This window comes from Thermobia domestica, chromosome 2 (genome assembly GCF_964235325.1).
Source record: "Thermobia domestica chromosome 2, izTheDome1.hap1.1, whole genome shotgun sequence".
Taxonomy (NCBI): Eukaryota; Metazoa; Arthropoda; class Insecta; order Zygentoma; family Lepismatidae; genus Thermobia; species Thermobia domestica.
In genome coordinates, this window is record NC_137455.1 from 309,547,997 (window position 1) to 309,571,925 (window position 23,929).

At 35.7% G+C, this 23,929-nt stretch overlaps 1 protein-coding gene across 1 annotated transcript in view; it reads left to right on the plus strand.

Moving 5' to 3' along the window:
* Positions 1 to 364: 364 nt before the first annotated feature.
* Positions 365 to 23,929, plus strand: part of LOC145678612 (endoglucanase A-like) — a 39,992-nt gene continuing 16,427 nt past the window's right edge. The window contains exons 1-5 of the mRNA XM_081748966.1: positions 365 to 419; positions 10,124 to 10,288; positions 11,897 to 11,992; positions 13,222 to 13,404; positions 16,850 to 17,027. Of these exons, the coding sequence (XP_081605092.1) occupies positions 365 to 419; positions 10,124 to 10,288; positions 11,897 to 11,992; positions 13,222 to 13,404; positions 16,850 to 17,027 (677 nt within the window). The remainder of the gene's footprint in view (positions 420 to 10,123; positions 10,289 to 11,896; positions 11,993 to 13,221; positions 13,405 to 16,849; positions 17,028 to 23,929) is intronic.

A 23,929-nucleotide genomic window follows, 5' to 3' on the forward strand; every position in this document is an offset into this window, starting at 1 on the left:
ACTAACGATGATATTTTTAGATTATATCTGCTTCCCAGATGGTGATACAAAAGAATTATGAAACAAAGTATATAATGAGAAAGAAAAACTATTAATCTACAACAGATAGACACATACAATATGGGTGATTCTTTCGACGAAACTAATCTTTGGACCAACAATATAAAGAAATTAAGATACATTGTATTTCAACAATGCGTATACTGTACAGATCAATTTGCCAGCAGTACTTTTCCGTAATTCTGATTGAAACACTCTTTTTCTTTTTATCAACTGGAAATTTGTATTATTTATAGAAATTACAATAGAGCAGCGAACACTTATAAATAGGCGAAATGTTAAGTTGATTGCATTGTGAAAGACCATGTGGAAGCCAACTTTTCTCTGCCTTTTCTTGATTGCCTGTAGTCAATTTACTGGTAATGCTTATTTCTTTCTTATATTTAATTATTTGAAGGGTATACAGGAAATAATTCTAATTTAATGCATAAGTTTGTATAACATTGTGAAACTATAGTAGACCTTAAGAACTGCACGAACTTAATAGCGAAACTAGACGTAGTAAATCTACGTATAACGTTGAGTTGCAATCAGTGATGGCTACATAGTTCTGCAAGAGTGAAGCAACCTGAGATGCTACTCTCAAAGAACAAAGTTATCGATTTTGTATATATATATATATATATATATATATATATATATATATATATATATATATATATATATATATATATATTATTGCATATATTGCATATAATAAACTTATCTAGTAAACTTGAGGTTCGAACTCCTAATCGGTATTACTGTCCTCACATTTAAAAAAAAAAGTCCTTAATAACGCTACCCGGGACAACAATAATATTTCCACTCCCTCGTAAACGTAATTGAGTTTAAAGAATGGATGCAGCTTTGCCATTTGCCAATTCTCAAATCGTTATTGATTTATTTTAGTGGGAATGGCTGTTATATACCTCAGTGTGTGTGTGTGTGTGTGTGTGTGTGTGTGTGTATGGGGGTGTGTGTGTGTGTGTGTGTGTGTTTTATAATTATTTAATGCACTTCTACAATTTATTTACACACTCAAAAACTGCAAAAGAGTTGCATTCTAAAATTATCATATATTCACCTATTATCGCAAGGGCATTATTGGATATAACATAAGGCTTAAATTATCGTATATCACGATAAATTTTCGTATAATTGGCAAGCCTAGGTGTCACATCAATAATTACAGTGAAGCCGGTGTTGTACCTCTCCCTTCCATAATCAATCCCAGACTTTGGATCGTCTGGTGCAGGATTTCTCAACCTAGGGGTCGCGACCCCTAAGGGAGTCGCGAGGGGGTTTCAAAGGGGTCCAGAAGATAAGCGGAAGAGATAAATATAATTAGAATCTAAAACTGGAAAATATTTTGAATATTATTTTGAATTTTGTTCTGATAGTCATATTTTTATTGTTATACATACTGTTTAGAACAACAAAAAATATATCTAATAACATTTTCAAAAGGTGCAAAGTTGCTTAAAAATCCATTTAAATGAAAGAGGTACGACATGAAACTAATGAGTACTGCATATTGAAATACCAGAAAAATACAAATGCAAGGAAACCTGCATATTGAAATACAATTAAAATTGAAAGCTAATGAGATACCTGAGAATGGTGCGATTTTACTAGTGCGACAATGTCCGGTTCAAACTTCGTGACGCATATTATCAAGTAATTTAATGTACTCAATAACTTTTTTTTAAACAAATATCAAAGTTTTTAAACCAAAATTAGAAATGTATTTTTGTATCATATGACCCAAAATTAATTGAGTTATGAAGTTTTAAAATTTTCAAACGGCCTCCATTTTGAAACAGTATGACGTATCGGGTTCGATATTTGTAATATGAATGAACTGATCAAATTTGGTTTTAATTCATTAGCTCTTCTGTATCCAGTATATAGAAGAAATGGATTCTATAGAAATAGATGGATATCGTGAGATCTCCGCAATAGGTATATTAAAAATCCCATACATGCTTATTAGAAACCGGAAATTATAAGTGGGGTCGTTGGCAATAAGAAGGTTGTAAATAAAATGGGGGTCGTGATAGAAATTAGGTTGAGAACCACTGCTCTAGTGATTTTTCATTTTGAAGGTCTTTGAATTGTGATCTGAGGTATAAATACTACAGAAACAATAACAACGAATTTGATATTGCAAAGTGATATATACGATACAGTAAATGTCCTACAGAACTATTTAACTTAATTTTAAATGTAGTCAGCACAATGGAACTTAAGTATTTATTCAACATAGGTCGTTTCTAAAACAAATGAGAATTCATTCGATCATTCATTTTCAGCACCAAGATGCCGTTTAATGTTGAATTTGAATCAAACGTACTCCTATCGGAAATCGAACCCTGATATCCCATGCACAAAACATGTTTGCTGACCATATATCCATGAAAATCCTTACCGTATATCTAAGATATGCGTGATTCTTTTTAAATCTAGGGAGGATCGAATTTATTGAACGCCGTGAGTGCACTCCACCTTAAACCTATCCCACATGGCTTGAGAATTGGCTATTCTCTACTTATTGGTAGTTTATAATTATTTATTTGCATTATAAATTTGACATTTACATATGTATCTATCGCTTCACAGTAACATTTCAGAGATACTTTAAAATGTAATTCAAGAATATTCATTCGTTCTCTAAATGCTTAAAAGAATGAAAGAAAAAAGTTAATGTACACCACGTGTTATTAAATTCCAAAGTTATAATATCCATTAAGAAAGTATTTTATTTTTTCTTCACAATAATTTATATACGAACATTGTAAACAAAATACAACGTTCCGTCGGAAACTACTGTAAAGCTATGTCACCCTTGAAACGATATAAGTCATTCTTTCTCTCGTACCTTGAACGTCTTTATTCCTACGCTCATCTTCATCGCGTGGATGAGTTGCAAAACCAGCACATAGCCGAATGGTTCCGCCTTCTCTACCACCTCATCTTCTTTTGCCCGCTTCTTCTCTTCGCCTGCTGCTGAAAACGAAATGGGTATAAGATATTTCTTTCTCGTCACGTTAAAAGTGTGATTACCTCGAACATAAGAATGGACGTTTAAAAGACTATTCTCTGAGGCAGACTAATGCAAGAAAGAGCCAATGTATTACGAAATATGTCATCGACATCAATCAGGATTACAGATTCCATATCAAAATAACTGAAATTTTTGTTCGGTTGCTCGTAATTTGTATACAGGAATAAATTATCATAATTATCTTTTATTAATTATTATTTTTCGTATTAATTGGGAAGGCACATGACTATGTGACTACATTACAGAGCTCCCCTGGTTGCTATACAGGGATAAGGTCACAGATGGTTCTTATTTTTGAAACGCTGAAGCCATATCAAAAATGCATTTCTTGCTACGTCTTACCGTTCTTCTTGAACGAAGCTTAATATTTAAACCTAACCTACTCCGCCCCATATGCATTTCCAAAGGGCTTAAAAATAAAAGCTACAATATTTGGTTAATTAAAATAGTCGCCATCTGCAGCTACGCACTTTTGCCATCACTCGGTCAACGATTGAATTCCGAGGCGAAAGAAATTTGAAGTCTGCGATACAAAGAAGTCCTCAACCGCACTTGCGCCGCCCGATCAAGACATGGTCGAGATACTGAAAGAGGTAGTAGTCAGTGGGAGAGATATCAGTAGAATACGATGGCTGAGGAAAGATTTCACACAGCAAATCATGGAGAGCTCCCATTGTCCTTGCGTGAAATCTGAAACGTCACACGTATGAGAAATCATTGCGGAGTATACAGAGTCAATAAGGAAATATGAGGGTAAGAGCTTAAAACAAGACGGAAAAATAGTACAAGTAACTTTGAGCGAATAGTATCAATGTTGATCAATTGGTTTGACACAGCTTGAATCTACCAGTTTCTGCATTCCTGTGGTGACAACCTCTTGCTTCCTTCAGCCATAGAAGTATCTGTTCTTATACATTGTATTTATAGCTAATAATAGTATATGTTATATGCAGATAGACATTACAATAGGCAAAATGAACACAACATTTGATTGTTATGAGTCAACACGTTTGTTCGCTGCATCTGTCTTGTATTAGTGTTGTGCTGGGTAATAGTGAGTAGCGTGCAAGATTGTTACTACAGTGTGAGCATACAACTATGTAGTTGTATGATGTAAATTTATTAAATGTGTAAGAAGTTTGAGATTAAATCAACAACTAAACTTATAGCTCTCTCTCTTATAAGTTTTTTTTTCCTTTTAACCCATAACTGCCCGAATTAATTTTTTTCCTGATTTTATAATATTCTCAGTTACGTTTGTTCCATATGATCGTAGTAAATGTGAAAATAACGACATTTTTGTTATTGTTGTAATGTGTCACAAAATTCCACACACAAAATCTCAAAGGCATAAAAAATTATCTCTATTTGCGTGTCCATATGGACACGCTGGGAAGTTATGGGTTAAGGTGGTTATTTTCTCGCTTGCTTATCATATTCAAAATATTGCAAGATTTATCAGGTCCATAAAAGTAATAGTAAATTTATAAACATCTTGCAAAGAATTTAGTAAAATAAGCAAGCCTATGACATTCAAATTCCCATTTTTTCAATCTCTTCATCACCAAAACATCGCAGTATACTATCACAAAGTATGTCTATGTATTTGCATACTTTAATCGAAAAAGAGAGGTTACCAACTAATTAAATTAGTTTACCCATATTTCATCCAAGAAAGCAAGGAAATTTAGGAAAATAACGCGTTACCCTGCCGGGAAACCATTGAAGGTAGTAGGCATTGCGTTACTATTTACTCTATTAATTCAAGAAACCGTTTTAATTGATAGGATATTAATAACAGTTATCGTGCGTAACAAAATAATTTTGAATGCTACTGATGGGTTAAAGATTAGTAGGGGAGGGGTGCTGTAAATGCGGCCAAAATTTGGATTTGAATGTTTTCTGATCTCTGTAATGCATGTTTTCGCAAATATAGATTTTAGGCAAATAGTTTGGGGTCTCGTGAATACACAAAACTTGTGTCTAGTTCAAAATGTTAGCCTTAAATAACAATTACTTTTATTTTCCCAAGGCCTCCTTTTTAGGCCGTAGGTACAATAATCCGTTGTACAGTTCGAAGTATGGAAAATGATACAAAAGTTTAAGTCCAACTCTTGTGCCGTGTGCTCATTCATCCCAAAATACACTTCTCATCGACTAGTTACTTCCGGTATTCAACCCAATTCACACCTCTACTCAGTGTTGGGAAGTAACGTAACGCAAGTAACGCGTTACTTTTTAAGTAACGTTTCCTAGTAACGCGTTACATTTTTTTCCAAAGTAACTGTAACGGTAACGCGTTACAAATTTTTAAGTAACGTACCTAGTTTGCATTACTTTTCTCGCGTTACATTTCGGATGAGTAACTACAATATATGTATATCTTTTTTCGGAAACAAATGTTTCTTTCCTGTAAGTGAATTTCTCAGAATGAAACAAACGAGCATGAACTACGTATGTCAGTGACAGACAGTCACAGACACACAGAGAAACAGATAAATTTGTAGTGCCACTTGCTGTTTTTTGAAGATGAGGACAGCCTTTGAGAAATCACGTGTAATGATTGCAAGCACCTGGAAGATTTTGTTTTAGATTTTAACAACTCCAAATCAATGCATTCAGTGAGTGAACTAGGAGTGCAATGATACCGGTAGTCTATTTTACTTTAATTGGTGTTGTTTTTATAAAGATGGAGAACGAAAATATTTTACTGTTCGAACATTTGAAAGAATACTCTTTGTTAAGAGCTGAGAATGATGGGGGCAGAATTTAAAAGTAAAGTGTCTGAAGTCCCCCAGCGGAAAATATTTATCAACAACTAGGGTGCCATAATTAACGATTTACAGTAAGAGGTTAATATGAATAAACTGTTTTGATGAGCAGACCTACTTTATTACTAGACAATAGTTTGCTGATGATATGTAATATTGGAGTTCTTTCAGATCAGTTTGCTTATCCTAGAGTCCCGTTGATTATAGAGTAGTGTAATGTTTCTCTATATTCTTTATTTTTAATTTTACATAACAACATTGTTATTATTATATAATTAGTTTAGCAGAATAATTATAAGCAACCATTTTTTCTAACGCATAGGGATGAGCATGAGTCAAGCTAAAATTCGACTCGACTCGAATTCAAGTCGTTTCGAGTCAAGTCAAGGGTAATATCCTCGAGTCGAATTCCGAGCCGATTCAGTTTTTTTGCGTCGAGTTTTGAGTCCAGTCGAGTTTGATGAATGGCTCGTTCGTTTTAAGTCGTCTTGAAATCATGGCCTGATTACACTGGAAAACGAAAACCATGAGAAATGTAAGCTAAACAGTAATATGGAATACTTTTAGTGTTGCTCACGAGATGGGACACTACTTGCATCTCGTCTCGTCTCAATAACGAGACCACAAGAGATTTTTTTATAACAAGCTCAGCTCGGCTCGGCTCAACTGAGAAGATGGCTCGAGCTGGCTCGGCTTGGTAGGGATGAGCCATTTGCTCGGTTCGGCTCAATGAGCCGAGGGCTCTAGCCGAGTCGGTTGGGTGAGCTGTTGGCTCGGCTTACTTCTCGGTTCTGGTCGATAGTGAATGAGCTGTGAGCCGAGCTGCTCGAGTCGTTGACAATTCTGAAGCCGGGCCGAGCAGTTTTGAAGATATTTGGCCAGTGCCCTATAACTTTTAACAGTATTCGACTCGAGCCCGAATACTCAGCCTAGACCCTCAACCCAAATTCAGAAGCTCGTGAACAATGTCCTTGACTCCTAGACTTCACGACTACCGAGGTTGGGAATCAACTATCTTTTTAGTATTCAAATACAAACCGCCTACCTTGCTTTTTATATACAATGTTATTATTATTATTATTATTATTATTATTATTATTATTATTATTATTATTATTATTATTAATAATAATAATAATAATAATAATAATAATAATAATAATAGCGGTAGTAATAGTAGTACGGAAAATTGAAGTCATAATTTGTTTCACATTTTTAAAATTTCGGACCTAAAAGTAACGCGTTACTTTCGAAGTAAAGTAACAGTTACTTTTTTTGGAGCAAGTAACGCGTTACTAACGCGTTACATTTTAAGAGAAAGTAAAGTAACTTGTAACGCGTTACATTTTTACAAGTAACTTACCCAACACTGCCTCTACTCCACCTCTCTTTGTCTAAAGCGGTGTGTGATATATGCTTTCTCTCCATTCAGACGAAAAAAAAAAGAAAAAAACAGGAACCAGTTTACAAGGTTTATCGCTCTAAAACTCTCTCTTTCATTCGTTTGTTCTGAAATGTCTTTCTAGAGCCCGAATAAAACAAAACGTTACAAAATGTTCCCATAGCTTCATAAACACCCTTATTTGCATTCTTTCCCTTCTTCAAAGGCTACATATCACATCAATCTAGGAAGATACTCCCTGTGAATTCTATGGAAATTGTTAATCATGCCAATAGGTTTTGTGCTTCCCAAAATCTGTAATGCGGGCGTAGAGCTCTAAAACTACTGAGAGAAATGAGTGTTATTCATTTCTTGTCAGTAATTGCAAGCAAATGTTCCAATTGGCGTCATTTGGGCAGGACAGAAGGGTGTAATTGTCCCCTCCATTGAGCTTGAGAAATACATATTGTTTGATCAAATGTGTAATATAATATAATAAAAAAAAGTTCGATCTCAGCTCGCGCCAAGTAAACTTCATGGTGGACAAACACTGTGAGTGTAGGTTCCCCTGTTTCCTCCCACTTTTTCATTCCACAATTTTCTTCATTGCTTATCGTCACCGTCTCCTTTATCCTATCCCCCGTAATCGTGGGACGGAAAATAAAGATTTCATTTCATTTTTACTGTAAAGAAAATGAAACTATAATGTGGGCGGAGAATCTCCGCCTCCCCTCCCCCGGACCCGGGCAAAATGTAAAATGTGTTAAAGAAATACATGTAATAACAAATATCATATTTGAATATAATTTCGTCTTAAACTAGCTGTGACTACATTTACGTCAAAATTGAGTTTCTCGATTGCACAGTATGAACGTGGCTAGAAGAAAAACTCAATAAGAATGGCCGGGATTCGAATCTAAGACCATCCAAGTAGGAATCCCTTACAGTAAACATTCATGTAACAGACAAAGACGCAAAGTATTTGGCACTATTTTATCATATAGTTCTACCAAATATAACATAATGAACACAATAAGAATAAATTTCACTGACTTAAAAGATGTTCCTGAACAAGGGGAAGTTCATTATAAAACCTATAACTAAGCTGTAAGAGGTCTGGGTCACATCTGAGCGGCGCATCCACCGAGTCAACGTATGGAATATCCCATTCTAGTAGGTAAAGGAAAAGTATGTGACAGGCTACGTAGATTTCTCCGTGGCTGAATGGATAAAGTCATGGATCGATAACTAAAAAAAGATTCGTGGTTCCAAACCCGATTCCGAAACAAGATTTTTTAAAATTCTTAATTCTCCAGATCTTAATATCTTTCTCTCCCTTCGTAATCATCTGATGTTCTAAAAAGAATTCTCCATCTTAATTCAACAACTACCTAATGTGATCCTCGCGGTTTGGAGCATTTTCTTCTGTTTCATAATGTCACAACTTTCATCATAATACTAATGCTATCCGATCATTTTTTTTCTCTAATTCTAAACTTGTGTATGTATATCATTCCTTTCTGTCTCCATATTTGAATCTCTCTCTCTCTCTCTCAATGTTGTCCATGAACTGTTATGGCTTGGGATCAAACCTTAGACTCTTGAAACCAAATGTAGGCGCTCAAGCAATGTGCTATCGTAACTATATAGGTTTGTTGTTAAAAGCAGCGCCATTTTACATTTTGCCCGGGTCCGGGGGAGGGGAGGCGGAGATTCTCCGCCCACATTATAGTTTCATTTTTTTTACAGTAAAAAATGAAGTGAAATCTTTATTTTCCGTCCCACGATTATGGAGGTAGGATCAAGGAGACGGTGCGATAAGCAATGAAGAAAATGGTGGAATTAAAAAGTGGGAGGAAACAGGGGAACCTACACTCACAGTGTTTGTCCACCATGAAGTTTACTTGGCGCGAGCTGAGATCGAACTTTTTTTATTATATTATTACACATTTGATCAAACAATATGTATTTCTCAAGCTCAATGGAGGGGACAATTACACCCTTCTGTCCTGCCCAAATGTCGCCAACTGGAAGGTTTCTGTCAGTAGTTTTTAGAGCTCTATTACAGACTTTGGGAAGCACGAAACATACTGGCATGATTAACAATTTCCATAGATTTCACAAGAAGTATCTTTCTAGATTGATATGATATGTAGCCTTGAAGAAGGGAAAGAATGCAAATAAGGGTGTTTATGAAGCTACGGGAACATTTTATAACGTTTTGTTTTATTCGGGCTCTAGAAAGGCGTTTCAGAATAAACGAATGAAAGAAACGATTTTAGAGCTATACACCTTGTAAACTGGTTCCTGTTTTTTCCGTCCGAATGGAAAGAATATATTACATCACACACCGCTTTAGACAAGGAGAGGTGGAGGAGGGAGAGAGTTGGGTTGAAAACCGGAAGTAATTAGTCGATGAGAAGTGTATTTCGGAATGCATAAGCACACGCAACAAGAGTTTGTTCCTAAGTTTGACTTGAACTTATTATAACATTTTTATGCTTCGAACTGTACCTGCGGCCACCTATTATTTGAAGTCACGAACAAGTTGAAATTGGAAAAAATAGTGAAGAATATGCCACAAGTAACTTATACTTTTGTTAATAAACAGGTAGTAAAGGAAACAGACAAAATTTTCCTTCCCATGTTCCGGCTCGCTGACTAGCTTCGCGCCAGAAGTCATGGCTGTTCCGAAAATAATCTACCTATATTTACACCAATGAGTGTTTATACCAACTGTAAGAATATTAAGCACGTTTTAACCTCTAGAAATATATACGTATTTATTATCTCAAAATGAATTTCTAAAACTCCCGAACTTCCGAACTCGACATTTGTTAAAATAAGTTTATTTAATTTTTGCAGCTGCGCAGTATGACTACGGAGAGGTCTTGGGTCTCTCTTACTTGTTCTATGAAGCCCAAAGGTCAGGGAAGCTTCCTGCAGACAACCGTATTCCCTGGAGAGGAGATTCTGCCTTAGGTGATCAAGGAGAAAATGGAGAAGATCTTACTGGAGGATATTACGATGGTACTTCTTTTTAGTAATAATTTATGTTTGCTATTGATCAAAGGTAACTGTTTTTTATACAGTGCTAGCGCAGTATAACAGCTTCAGATTTGCATATCTCAAATATACTCTAGCAAATAGTTTATTTCATTATTTTGATATGGTCGAGTCGGTCTCAGCATACATTCAACAATCAGGTCTATTTTCCGAATTATGTCTGCAAGTATTCTAAATGTAAAAACTTGAAAGTTACGACTAATACAAGCCTCTTAGCTAATCACTAAAAACATTAATTGAAGATAGGTAGCCATGTAAACTGAACAATAAGGAAAGCGCAACTACGTGAGAATTACTAATTCATAGTTATGCCACAACCAAAATGCAGCTGTATTTACAGATTATTATGATCCACACATATTAAAGAACTTTAGTTTCTACAATATTTCATGAATACAAACTTTGGAGTGAATTGATACATTGGCGTACACTAAATGGGAACTTCAAATCTGTTAATGTTACTAATTAAGTATGTTCAACATGATCGCACAAAGTCTGCTAAAATTAAAATTGTTTCTTTTTCCACTTGTTCTGCCTTACATATTTATATCTTTCGGCGACTGTAACGTATCAGCTGTCATACTGCTTGAGCAGTACTGCCTAATTAATACATGTGTTACAGCGAATGAAAACTACGAAAGAGATCACTAAGATGTTATAACATGATAGTCAAGATCTTTGAATAGGACTTCTTTTTCTTAGCCTTTTTATTGCTACAAAAGATTCACATATTCACTCACAAACAAAAGAACTGTCCATATTTCAACAAATGTATCTCAAACGCTTAACTACTTCGCTTTAAAACCTTCATTTTCTATACTCATTTCACAACTGTGTGTACATTTATGTAACATGATAATTTAACTAACAATTTTCCTTAAATGCGATTTCTACAAAACTCTTCTACATATGTTTAGTTTTCAGTTGCTCGTAAGCTAGTAGACCTACGGCGCATATAATCCGTCGACAACAAAGTCCTGTCGTAATTCAATGAGACATTACTTACCATAATTCCAATTCATTATCTGCGAGAATGAGAACTTTCGCAGCACAACGTATGGTTAATTAATGGAAGAAGTTGACCTCCCTTTCAGCATTGAAATATATAATCCTGGATCTACCGCTTAACGTGTGATACGAACCACATTAAGTCCTACCGGGAATCGAATCCCTTTCTCTTGCGCCTTGCGACCATAGTCACGAGGGAGCTCTACACAATTAGCGGTGGAAAATGTTTGTAATCACACCATATTTTCTCAAGCTTTTTCTCTTTTTTCGGCAATATTAGTCTAAATGTATGTCAATCATACCTTGTTATAAATGTATGCCAATAATGTCGAATGGCACACATAACACTTCGCTAAATTTTGGAATGTGTTTTTCGCGTTTAGACCCTTCATTTAATATGTTTTACATTTGTTGAAGGAACCTTTGTTTCTTACTTTCTTTACAATTAATGTGGCAGTTGCCAATTACTTTCCAGTAGTGATTTTCTTGAAGTGGAAGTGTGAATTTGATAGCTGTTGTGCACATCATTTAGATTATCTTCTTATAATACTTTTCTATTTCTAGCTGGAGATCTTGTCAAGTTCGGCTTTCCCATGGCTTTCACAGTCACATATCTTAGCTGGGGCATAATTTCAAATCGAGATGCATATGTAGCAACAGGTAAGTAATCTTAAAGATTACACTGGTAATGCTGTTTTTTTTTTTTTTTTTTTTTTCGTAACAACAATGTGAGAGCTTTCCGTGTGTATCACCAAATGTCTTTGTAACTTTTCACCAATTTCATCACATCACTATTAGATGTTATTTATTTTATAATTCTAGCCAATTTATCTTTATAGGAATAAAACAAACTGATTTGACTACATTGTGAAATGTTTTAGGAGTTAAGTTACTTCGGCACGGATGTAATGTTGTTTTGTACATTTAATTGTGATTTCGGTGTAATATGCAGGTGCAAAATCAAGCCACAAAATGTCACTTTTCTTAGAGGTCAAGCTGTTGATTCAGTTGAAAAATTCATTAAAATATTTGCTGTACATCATTACTCGTATATCAAGCGAACCATTGATCAGTGGCGTTGATACATTTCCATTCGTGTCCTTGTCAAAACAAAAAATCATAGGAACATTTTGTGTGTGTACTAGGTAAGTGTTTTTGCGTTACCACGAAAGTATCAATACAAAACCGGGTGAAAATAAATAATACTAAATAAATTTTAAGTTTTTATTATTACAATAAATTTCCTTATATATGATGACGCCCTTCTTTGCTAACAGATCATAGAGTTTGTGACACAGTGTTTTCGTTTATCGCATTTGATTAGCAACTTCTTAAAGAAAAAAAAAACTTTTCAAATATTTGTTTTACCTGAAGAACCCTTCTTTCACTTTGCTCTTAGAGTGATATTTATTATTAGCGATATTTTTATTAGACAAATTCGAATATCTGTTGAGCGTGTGCCGAACTACCTTCACCGATTTTTCGTCACAAACATAGCCCAAATGACCTAAAGATTAGCTGTTTTCAATCTCAATATTTTTGCAAACTGTGATTTACTGCATATTTTAGCATATTTTATTTAGGAAAACTTCAGTCGCTTTATTGCAACCACTGTCGGACTGACGCACATAGTATTGTACATCTTGTTTAAGGACAGAATTCCGTACCAAAGCAATAAACATATTCCACACACATGCACTGAATGGAAGGCTAAAGGTTGCGTTACAATCAATGTAATTTTTCCTACACATCTTGCTTAAAACCTACAACATTCATTCTATAGCAGGGTTAATGCTTTATCAGCGATTCTTACATTTTCATCTACTAAATCTTGTGCAGAAATATCGATAACATTTCCAGGTATTGATTATACTTTTCTTTGTTTGTAGAACAACTCGAATATGCGATGGATGCTTTGAAATGGGGTACCGATTATTTCATCAAGTGCCACATAGCACCCCATGTTTTCTACGGCCAAGTTGGAAATGGAACCAGTGACCATGCATACTGGGGACGACCAGAAGAAATGACAATGGCGCGACCAGCTTTCAAAATTGACGAGGAACATCCAGGTAATTAAACGGTAAATCCATATAAAGATTGTTGTAATCAATTACAGAACAAGTCTCTCTTATCAATCACTTCTTGCCTGGTACACATTGACATCCAATTTTCAAATTTTTAAGGAAACCATATATATTCATCTTCACTTCACTGCACATTACTAGAACGATGTTCATGCAACTTCAAATAGTGATGAATGAACTAAACAGCTATTTCAAATAACTGTGAATTTGAAATTACTGTATTTAACAGTTTACATATTCCTTTCTCATACATAAAAAAGGGCTGGAATTTTGACAGACTCTCCAATTTGAAGTCATTTATAAAATGGAGAAAACGGAGAAAATAAATAAAATAAATACAGCATATGCAGTAGTAAGTCTAACTAAAATCTTTTTCCAACTCACTTCTCAACATTGTTTCTCTGATTATTTGATAATCTATAAACGAAATATATAATGCATTGTTATATTGTTACCTTTGTATAATAGTAATGTTAACAGTTTCCCTGTGTTACCAAAAATTTATTTCTTAAGGTACAGACAAAAATTAAGTTACACCAAGTAGCATGGTACGTCTTCAGTTTTCAATGTAATCTAAAGGCGGCATATTCATGTTTCATTGTTGCACAAGATTTTGAAGCACATCTGAGTCTCCATAAGCAACAAACAGCTTCCTGTGCATGTGCTCACTTATACCAGATCACAAAACGAATTTCTTCTTTACTCCACACAGCCAACACACATTGTTCCGCCATGACTTGATACTCCTTGTGGCCAGGGCACGTTTCTCACTGTATGACTCATGCTAATATCATGCAGCTCATGCTTGGTAGCCAGCAGAGGAAAGACGAAAGAACACATTTCTACTTTCATATTCATGTCCATTACCCGGCTAGTACTTTCTAAAATAAATAAATAAACTATGGAAACTTTTTCCTTAAAGGTGATACAGAGTGACTCATGAGGAAGAAATGATATTTGGATGCTGGCAGTATATGGGTGATTCTAAGGAGAACTAACTGTGATTCTAAGGAAGTCTTAATTATTCATTAAACGTACTTAATACTTGGATGTTTACACTAAACTATTTATATTAGGTTGGTGCGAATGAAATGCACGCCACAGAAGCGTTATTCGGAAGACCAAAAATATCAACTACAGTACGTGGTTAATGAAAATAATCACTATCTTCACACACTTTTGCAATCGTTCAGCCAATGATTGGATTCCATAGTGAAAGAAGTCCGGAGTCTGAGGGGTGAAAAAGTCTTCAGCCACACGCTGTATCAGCCAATACTCAGGGAAGTTCTTTCTTCACAAGAAGTGACAGAGACGCGGAAGAGGTAGTAGAGAGTAGTAGAGATATCACAATTAAGGAAAGGTTTCATACTGCAATTTATAGAGAATCTGCATCTTTTTTGCGTTATACCATTGCTGTATGCTCGCGGACAAGTTCGGTGTACATTTCAGCACTGTAGCGATTTACACTGATGGTTTTATTTCGCCTGAGAATATGATGGATCACTCCCACCACAGATCAACAAGCCAGCAACAACACCTTTTGTGGATGGAGGGATGATTTGGGAAGTTCGGTGTACATTTCAGCATCGTAACGATCTGCATTGATGGTTTCACTATACCGGAGAAGGAAATTATGGATCAATTCCACCATAGATCAACAAGCCAGTAACAACACTTTCTGAGGACGAAGAGATGATTTGGGAAACCTTCCTGGATGTTGATTATAATGCAGTCATTATTCTGACCATTTACGATTGTCATACTAAACCCCTATCTCATCTGAGACGACAATCCGATGAAAAAAATCCCGGTTATTCTTTACTAGGGACACTCAGATAATTGTACACCGCAAGACGGCGATTCTTCTTGACCGGTGTTAACTCATGTGACACCCATGAGACCAACTTCGGCACCTTACCGTTTGCAAGGAACCGCCGAATGACGGTGGTGTGCTCTATGCCTAACTCGTCTGCAGCGGCATGAATTTTACCGAAGGTACGCTTCCACGATGTTCCTGAGGAGCTCAACCGAGCATAATATTACACGTAGTTGGTGCCCAGTGGCTTATTGTAAAATATTGTCACCGAAACGATATTTGACAAACCAACGGCGAATTCGTCATTCGTGGCCCAAATACACCGTTATTTTTTTCTGCAACTTGCTGCGCAAAATGTTCTAGGTTTGTGCTGTTCACGGTGCACTTTCATATGACACTGTTCAACGACGCACTATTTCCAGACTGGGTACCCTAATCTGTTTAGCGGACTGTCATACAACCCTTCTGGAACTGCTAATAAGTAGAGTTAAACACACTCACATATTCAAACTCTCTCCCAAGCAAATACTCTTTTAAATAATGGTTTACGGATTGCTGATATTTCATTAATCTTTCTTCCTCAACAATATAACAGTAGATTTTATTGTTATTGCACACTATACTGATTTCGTCCTGATTGAAAATGTGAAAAAATAATTTTATTTAAAATGCATGACTATTTTCTTTCCAAATGATATATAGAACAACGCTTTTAAAGCGTATACGGTAGATCGTCTTATAGTAGGGCTACTAGTTCATGTAACTGTTATTTGTTTTAAATAACCATTTTTTTATATTCGAACCTCTGTACAGTTAACTTAAGTTGCAACCACGTATGATTTTCCTTTCAGACGATCATAGCTGGTATAGCTATTTCAATGAATTGGCCCACTGTGAAGCTAATGAACGGTAATTACAAGGTATCAACATTTCTTCATGTTTAGAGAAGTAAAGTTAATATGGTTTACAACCGACTCGGGCAAGTTTAATCTTGTAGTTTTTGAATTAGAAATATGATACAAACTAGCAGCGTTCACCCCGCTTCGCTGCGGTCACCCCGGAACGCAATAAACTTTGTTACTTAGATAATTTTTACTTTTTCGCTTTCAAGTGATATGATAAAAACCATAGAAGATTGCAGTAAATCTTAACATTATATCGCCTGTCATTTATGTTAACCCGCCCCGCTTCGCTGCGGTCATCCCGGTGCTGGCATATTGTAAAAGTGTCTGTAAAAATAAGCAAATCAATTAAAAAATTTTAAACAGAAGATTCAAGCTATTTTCCGCTCTATATCGCCTGTCATTTATGTTAACCCGCCGAGTGACACGGTCATGCGGGTTGCATATAAATACGTTTATTTTTACCTATGATGAACTAATAACAAAGGATTTGTACGTTATGGACACTTGAATGGTCAATTATCTCAAGACACTGGTAATTAAAAATTAAAGTGATATGATAAAAACCATCTAGGGTCCAAATCCTAATAACCCCCCAAAAATGAAAGAAATTGGTTCAGCCGTATTAGCGTGATGAGCGGACAAAGAATTGTACGTTCTCTTTTATATATATAGATATGGTAGAAATACTAATTTTCTTTTCTTTGTTAAGGATCTGACCTTGCTGCTGAAACTGCAGCTGCAATGGCTGCTACCTCCATTGTCTTCCGGGACGTAAACAGCACCTATGCAGATGAGCTTGTGGTCCGAGCAGAACAACTTTACGAATTTGCTCTCAATTTCCAAGCAAAATACACAGATTCCATTACAAATGCTGCAGATTTCTACGGGTAAGTACATAACGTTTCACTGAAAGAATATTTTCAAAATATTTTGTTCGTTTAATAAAAAGTGACAATACGTTATAAACAAGACGACGAAGTTCTTATATTGCAATACACATAGTGTAGCAATACTTTATCAATGAATTAAATGTTATAACCCAGGAGGATAGTTTGTAGAGATTGAAGATAGTTTTAATGAAGGATGAAGTGAAGAGAGTTAAACACTTATTAGCACACCGAACAGAACAATTAATCATCCTCTAAAACTTACACAATACCGGGTGACATACTTTCTGACCTGGATTCTGTTTAGAAATGACTCCATGAGCATAGTGTTCCTGTGAGCCACATCCCATATATCCACTTACTCATCAGTAGATCCCATAATTTGGGCAAATTATGAAGATGTATATTTCTGCGTTTCCCATTTGTTGCCAGGGCCATCCCGTGGATAGAGCAAGTAGGACGATTGTTTTAGGTCCCGCGCTCATAGGGTCTCACACTATAGAAACAAAGAGTTAGGCTCCTCAGGAAACGTAACAAGCATACTAATTCATTCTCGGGATTCAAAATATTTAGAAATGATAGACCATCATTTTGTAAGATATTTCACGACTGTATGTATTAATGTTGCGAAGTCTATACATTGATGCTATCATATATATATGAAAAAATCAAAGTTGGTGTAAAATGATTTATTCATGCTGAATATGGAATTCTCACCTATATCTTTGCCCCAGCAATTTATTTTCGCCCCAATTCTTCAATCTATGGGACTGCCCTACCTACTCTATGTAGTTCCACAGATTTTCAATTCGATTTAAATCTAGGTACTTTCCATCCAACTAGCTGCGATAGGATATTTGAATATTTCTTAAACCAAATTAATATGCAAATAAAAATGCGCTAGTCAAACGTGCGTCCCTTTGTTTCCAAAATATTTTATAACAGACGACAGTTCAGCCAAAATCAGAAGATGGATGCTGAAATGTTGCCCAAAGTCAAATTCAGTTGGCCTATTCACGCGAATCTAGTGCGACACTTAATCTAATGTGCACTCCAAATTTAAATTTAAGTTTTATTCTTTAAAAAAATAAAAAAAGAAAGCAAAAGTAGTTTGTTGGCGAATGTAATGCGCATCAATGTTAGTGTAGATTTATTTTATTTTACTACGTATACTGCCTATACGAAATGAACATTTGAAATGAATAGTTATAGGAATAATTCAGTATTATCAGTAATTGCAGGCGTGATATATCATTATTCAGTAATGCTTCCACCATAGAAATCTTCACAAATGTCTACGTCAGAAACAGATTCATTTCTTTATTATTATTATTATTATTATTATTATGATTATTATTATTATTATTATTATTATTATTATTATCTTCTGCATCGTTCCAGAGGACGATACATTTAAATGAAGACACCAGTAAACTATAGATTCGTTTCACTACAATCTAATGCGCACCATAGTGTTAGATGGTACCATACATTTGGAGAAATAAAGGCGTGCATTAAATTTGTGCAAATGCGGTAATACTCGGAAAATAATTCGAGTACTTCTAATTATTTTGTTTAATTCAGTATTGAAATCACCTTAATTTACATATTAGCAACTTGTTTTCAATAATTGAACCAAACTAAGGAACAAACGAACAAGTGTAAGTTTCCTATTGCGGAAAAACTAAGTCCATTAATTTTTAAACCAAATTCTATTTATAAACAACAAACTTCACTACATTTCACGCTAATAACTGTCGCTAAACGCTCTGTCGACGATAATAAATATCGCTAGTCTTGCCAATTTAAGACTATTGTGACTATTCAATTGTAATTTAAATTCTGTTGTATGAATTGAATTATTTTAAACTCGGATAAGATCCAAAACTATATTTTGATTTGAGCATTAACAGGTTGACCGCCATGAGACCCAAAAATGTGTCTCAAGCAACACTTTTCGTGAAGCCATGATTACCCAGTTTCGGTCTCGCCACAACAATTAATTGAAACCATAATATCCCTATGTCGGTTTCACATGATATTTGTTAAAATGTGCTACAAAGTTGTATATTCTCCTCAATGGGGCTTTGCATGGGGCCTGGCCTCGCAAAGTAGTAGTTGATCATACCTCATAGATGAGCAACCTAATGACTATTTTAACCATATTTGATTCCACTATGTCATGCACATTTTGGCTGTGACAGTCTGTTATAATAATTGTGACGACTATTTCGACTAATATTTCAAATACTGCGATTAATATTTCTACAGTAATATATTGTGACGATTTAAATTGTATTGTTTCTACTTGTTTTATTTCAAAATAATACAATGGTCGTACCCATATTATAGATTGAGCACTAATATTTGTATAACCGCATGTTGGTTGGTGGATATACTAAAATAATAATAATAAATAAGTACAGGCAAATCTCTAAAATATGAACAATTATAGCTTTTAATTAAACATAATTTTAACCTGTGGTGTACAGTAGCCCGAGGGCTCGGGCGGAACTAGTTTACTTCCGCAAATTTCAAACCTTCAAATTTTATACTCCATAACTCAGGAACCAAAGGTCTGCATACCCTAATATTGCGTTATATTGTATAATAGGTTAATGTCTATCACACCATACCAAGTTCTATCCAGCTAGACGAAATGAATTTGCTTGAACTCGTAGATCGAACTCTAAATTTGATGGCCCATAAATTGGGAATCGAATGCGTGTACATTACAATGTTACAAATACATACAGTGAAAGTCATAAGTATTCGTACACCAACTGCAAGTTATGAATAAATGCTTGTAGCTCCGACTTTTTTGGAGATAGAGCATTGAAAAAAAAGGCATTGCATTTTCCATTAATTTCTTTATTATGTACAAAACGAACGTTCTGTGAATGCGAAAACAGACACGTAATGGCAAAAGAAACCAAAATCAACATGACTTTGATGTGTCAAAAGTATTCGTACACTGAAATTAAAGGCAAAATCGTCCAGCTATTCGAGCTGTTGTTCACGCACTCTGGCGGTTAGAACGCCCTCTGGTAATTTGCAAAGCTAAACACAACCATAGGCCAGCGAAACATCATTCAAGATCAAAGATTGATTCAAGAAGAAAGACATAATGGGTCGAAAAGGGACAGAGACAAGAGAAGCAGAAAGAAAAATAATTATAAGGCTTCATAACACTTGCAAATCCTTACGGGAGATATCAGATATTATCGGAAGACCACGTTCGACCATGCTGTCAATCATAGATCGATACTCCGAAACAAATACAGTCAAAAACATGCCGCGAAGTGGACGTCCACGGAAGATCACTGGAGCGTACACTACTGAACGAAATTAAGAAGAACCCAAGAATCAGTGCTCCGCAGATGGTGGCAGAAGCAGCCAAATCAGGTATGTCAGTTTCAGAAAGCACTGTGTGTCGTGCTTTCAACAAACAAGGGTATAATGGACGTGTTGCTCGAAAGAATTTTTTTGTTTCCGAAGTGGACAGGAAGAAGCGACTCCAGTTTGCAAAAGCTTACGTGAACTAAGATGTGGCTTTCTGGGACAAAGTGATATTCTCAGACGAGGGTAAATTTAATGTTTTTGGTTCCGACGGTAGACAAATGGTGTGGTGGAAGCAAAATAAAGAGATGGACCCGAAAAATCTGCGGCCAACCGTCAAGCATGGAGGTGGGGGAGTGCTAGTTTCGGAGTGCATGAGTGCTTCGGGAGTGGGAAAGCCGATAATTATCGACGGTACTATGGATGGGCATATGTACATTGACATCTTGAAGAAAAATCTACGTCCTAGTGCTGATCAAATGGGCCTGCAAGATAACTTTATAATTCAACAGGACAATGATTCCAAACATACGGCACACAATACAAAGCTCTGATTACTGTACAATATGCCAAAGCAACTGGCCACTCCTCAATCGCCTGACCTCAGTCCGATTAAGCATTTATGGCACTTACTCGAAAAGAAACTCCGCAAGCGCAGCATTACGAGTAAACGTTGTTTGCAAACTGCACTCGAAGAGGAATGGGCTTGTATAACAGTCGAAAATACGCGACGTTTTAAGCACTCGATGCCGAAGCGCCTTCTAGCTGTAATTAGGGCCAAAGGAAACCCAACCAAGTATTGAATCATGCGCAATCATTTTCCTTCTGAATGTTTCGTAAGTGTACGAATACTTTTGACATATCAAAATCATGTTCATTTTTGTTTCTTTTGACATTATTTGTCTAGGTTTTCGCATTAACAGATAGGGATGCGCTCGAGTCGAGACATGTCTCGAATCTCGACTCGACTCGACTCGAATTCGAGTCGAGATTCGAGTCGAGACACACTTTGTAAAATTCGAGACGAGTCGAGACAAACGTATTTCTCGACTCGAATTTTCGAGTCGAGACACGAGTCGAGTCGAGACGGCTCTTAAAAATCTCGACTCGACTCGAATGTCTCGAAAAATTTTCTATAATTTTTAATATTATTTTAAAGAAAGTATTCACTCAGAAACAGCCTTGAAACCAATTCCAGCTTTTATTCCTTCAGAAAGGTACAGAACGCATAAAATTAATAGTTAATCTTTAAAGATCAAGATTTAATTTTCAGCTCAATTCAGTTAATTAGAACTAATAGCTAATGTTGTTGTATTTGGTTGTACTGCAAATATAATGATAATAATAATAATTGATTATCTAGTTTGTATAAAACTATTATCCGTAGTTTAAATCTAGTTTGTATAAAACTATTATTGCGATAAAGTGAACTTCATAAATTCTCTGAATGAACAGTTGATAGTCTATAGTAATTTAGCATAGTTATAATTATTGTTTTTGTTCCCATGAACGCAATAGGGTTACGTAACTTCTGGATTATTCGCTTGCCCAACTATTTTGAGGCTTTAATATGTTGCAGCATATCAAGAGCTACGGATAATATATAATGAAACATTTGTTGAAAATCACATATTGTGATACGAGACTATTTTACATAGTATATCTTATCTAATATAAATAAAATAAAGAGTTTGTTTGTGTGTTTGTCTGTCTGTTTGTGTGCGACCTGGGGACCAGACGAATGGACCGAGAGTTACCAAATTTTGGTCACGGATACCTTGGTCCAGGTCCCAGTCTAAGGCAAAGCGTTTTTGTCAAAATTGTAACCAGGGGGGTCTCAGGGGGGCGTTTACCGAGACATGTAGTAAAAGTAATCCAAATTGATCGACATTAGTGTCAAATCCATAGTTTTCACGGTCGCTGAGATCAATGGTGACACTTCCATCAGCGATGACTTGCAAATTCAGCTACCACTGTATGCGGGCCGGGTGTCAGCGGGTGAGGAATACCGAGACATGTATAAATAGCCCATATTGATTGATACTAGTGTCAAATCCATAGTTTTCGCGGTCGCTGAAATGAATGGTGATACTTCCACGGGTGTTGACTTCCAAATACAGCCCCCATGCGAAGAATGGGTATATTAAGCTAGTATTACAATAAATGGACTGCTTGGATGCCAAGAACTAGTACAGATAAGTACCTTTCACTTCTGTGAATAGGTATTTTTTTAAAGGATTTTTGTAAACACTAAATTATAAAACAATGAACTACATAGAGTAGTTATGGTTTTGGTTCCCAACATAAAAGAAATATGAATTGTTCATGAGATATTGAACTTTAACTTTCACTCCTGGAAAATTTCAATTTTGGAGTTAGGCCACTTGGCATCGAAGCAGTTCACTGTAAGATAAATACATTCCGCACATTAGTAACATAGTTGTTCAGGAGCCTTCGATTTCCATCCTCTCAAATGAATGCTGAACGATTGCTTGATACATGCTGACTATATAGGAGAAATAGTGTATTAAGTTTTCGAGCTTTGGTGCGTATCCGTATTTACACTCTGATATAACTTTAAGTTCACACTCAAATCGAGCTAATTGTTTAATACATTTCGAAAGCTTTTGTTTATATGCAGCTCATTAAGGAAAATCTATTTCATAATCGTAACATTTATGTACTAAAAAACTATGAACGTAAAGTGGACTCGACCTAGCCTCGTGGCTGCTGTGACTCAGTGGCACAGCTTTCACCCTTGGTGTGTGAGGACTCTGATTCTGTGTGTGTGTGAACTCCGTGGCTAGTGTACGCGTCTTTGTCGTGGAAGACTCGGGTTCAATTCCCGGCGCGAGCTCATGTAGTTCGGATTCCACGTTAATCAGTAGGTCTATACTTCATGTATCCTCGCTGCTGAAAGAGACGGTAAAGTCAAAATCAACTCAACAATATATATGTGTGTGTGCTTATGTGAATTTCCTCGTGGCTGTATGGTTAACACATACACCTTGATCGCGGGAGACTCTGGTTCGATTTACGGTGGAAGCTCATGAAGTAGTTACCGGTATTCCACTTTAAACTGTAGATCCATGCCTCATATAACCATACATATAATATATATGCCTTTGATACACTTATTTTCCGACTTGGAAGCCATCGAAAATTTCCGGACACAGAGTCCCGTAGACCGAAAATGAGAAACATGGCTACAGAGTAAAACTGCCATAAAAATTTAAGCTTTTTAGGCTAACTTAATCCTTATATATAATGCAACTAGCTTGGCCAAGTTATAATGGAGGAAATGCTATCATTTGCAACACTCTGAGAATAGAAAATGTTCGCCAGGTATTACTATCCTCCCCTCTCCTGCAGAATGAAAACCCTGACTAAAACTCAATATTATATATATATATATATATATATATATATATATATATATATATATATATATATATATATATATATATATATAACTATTTTGTGTAATGTAACAAACAGTGGCGGATAGTATTCATGTTTTCTTGCAGAGGTCCTTACGAGGGTTCGCTTCCATCTTCCTCTCC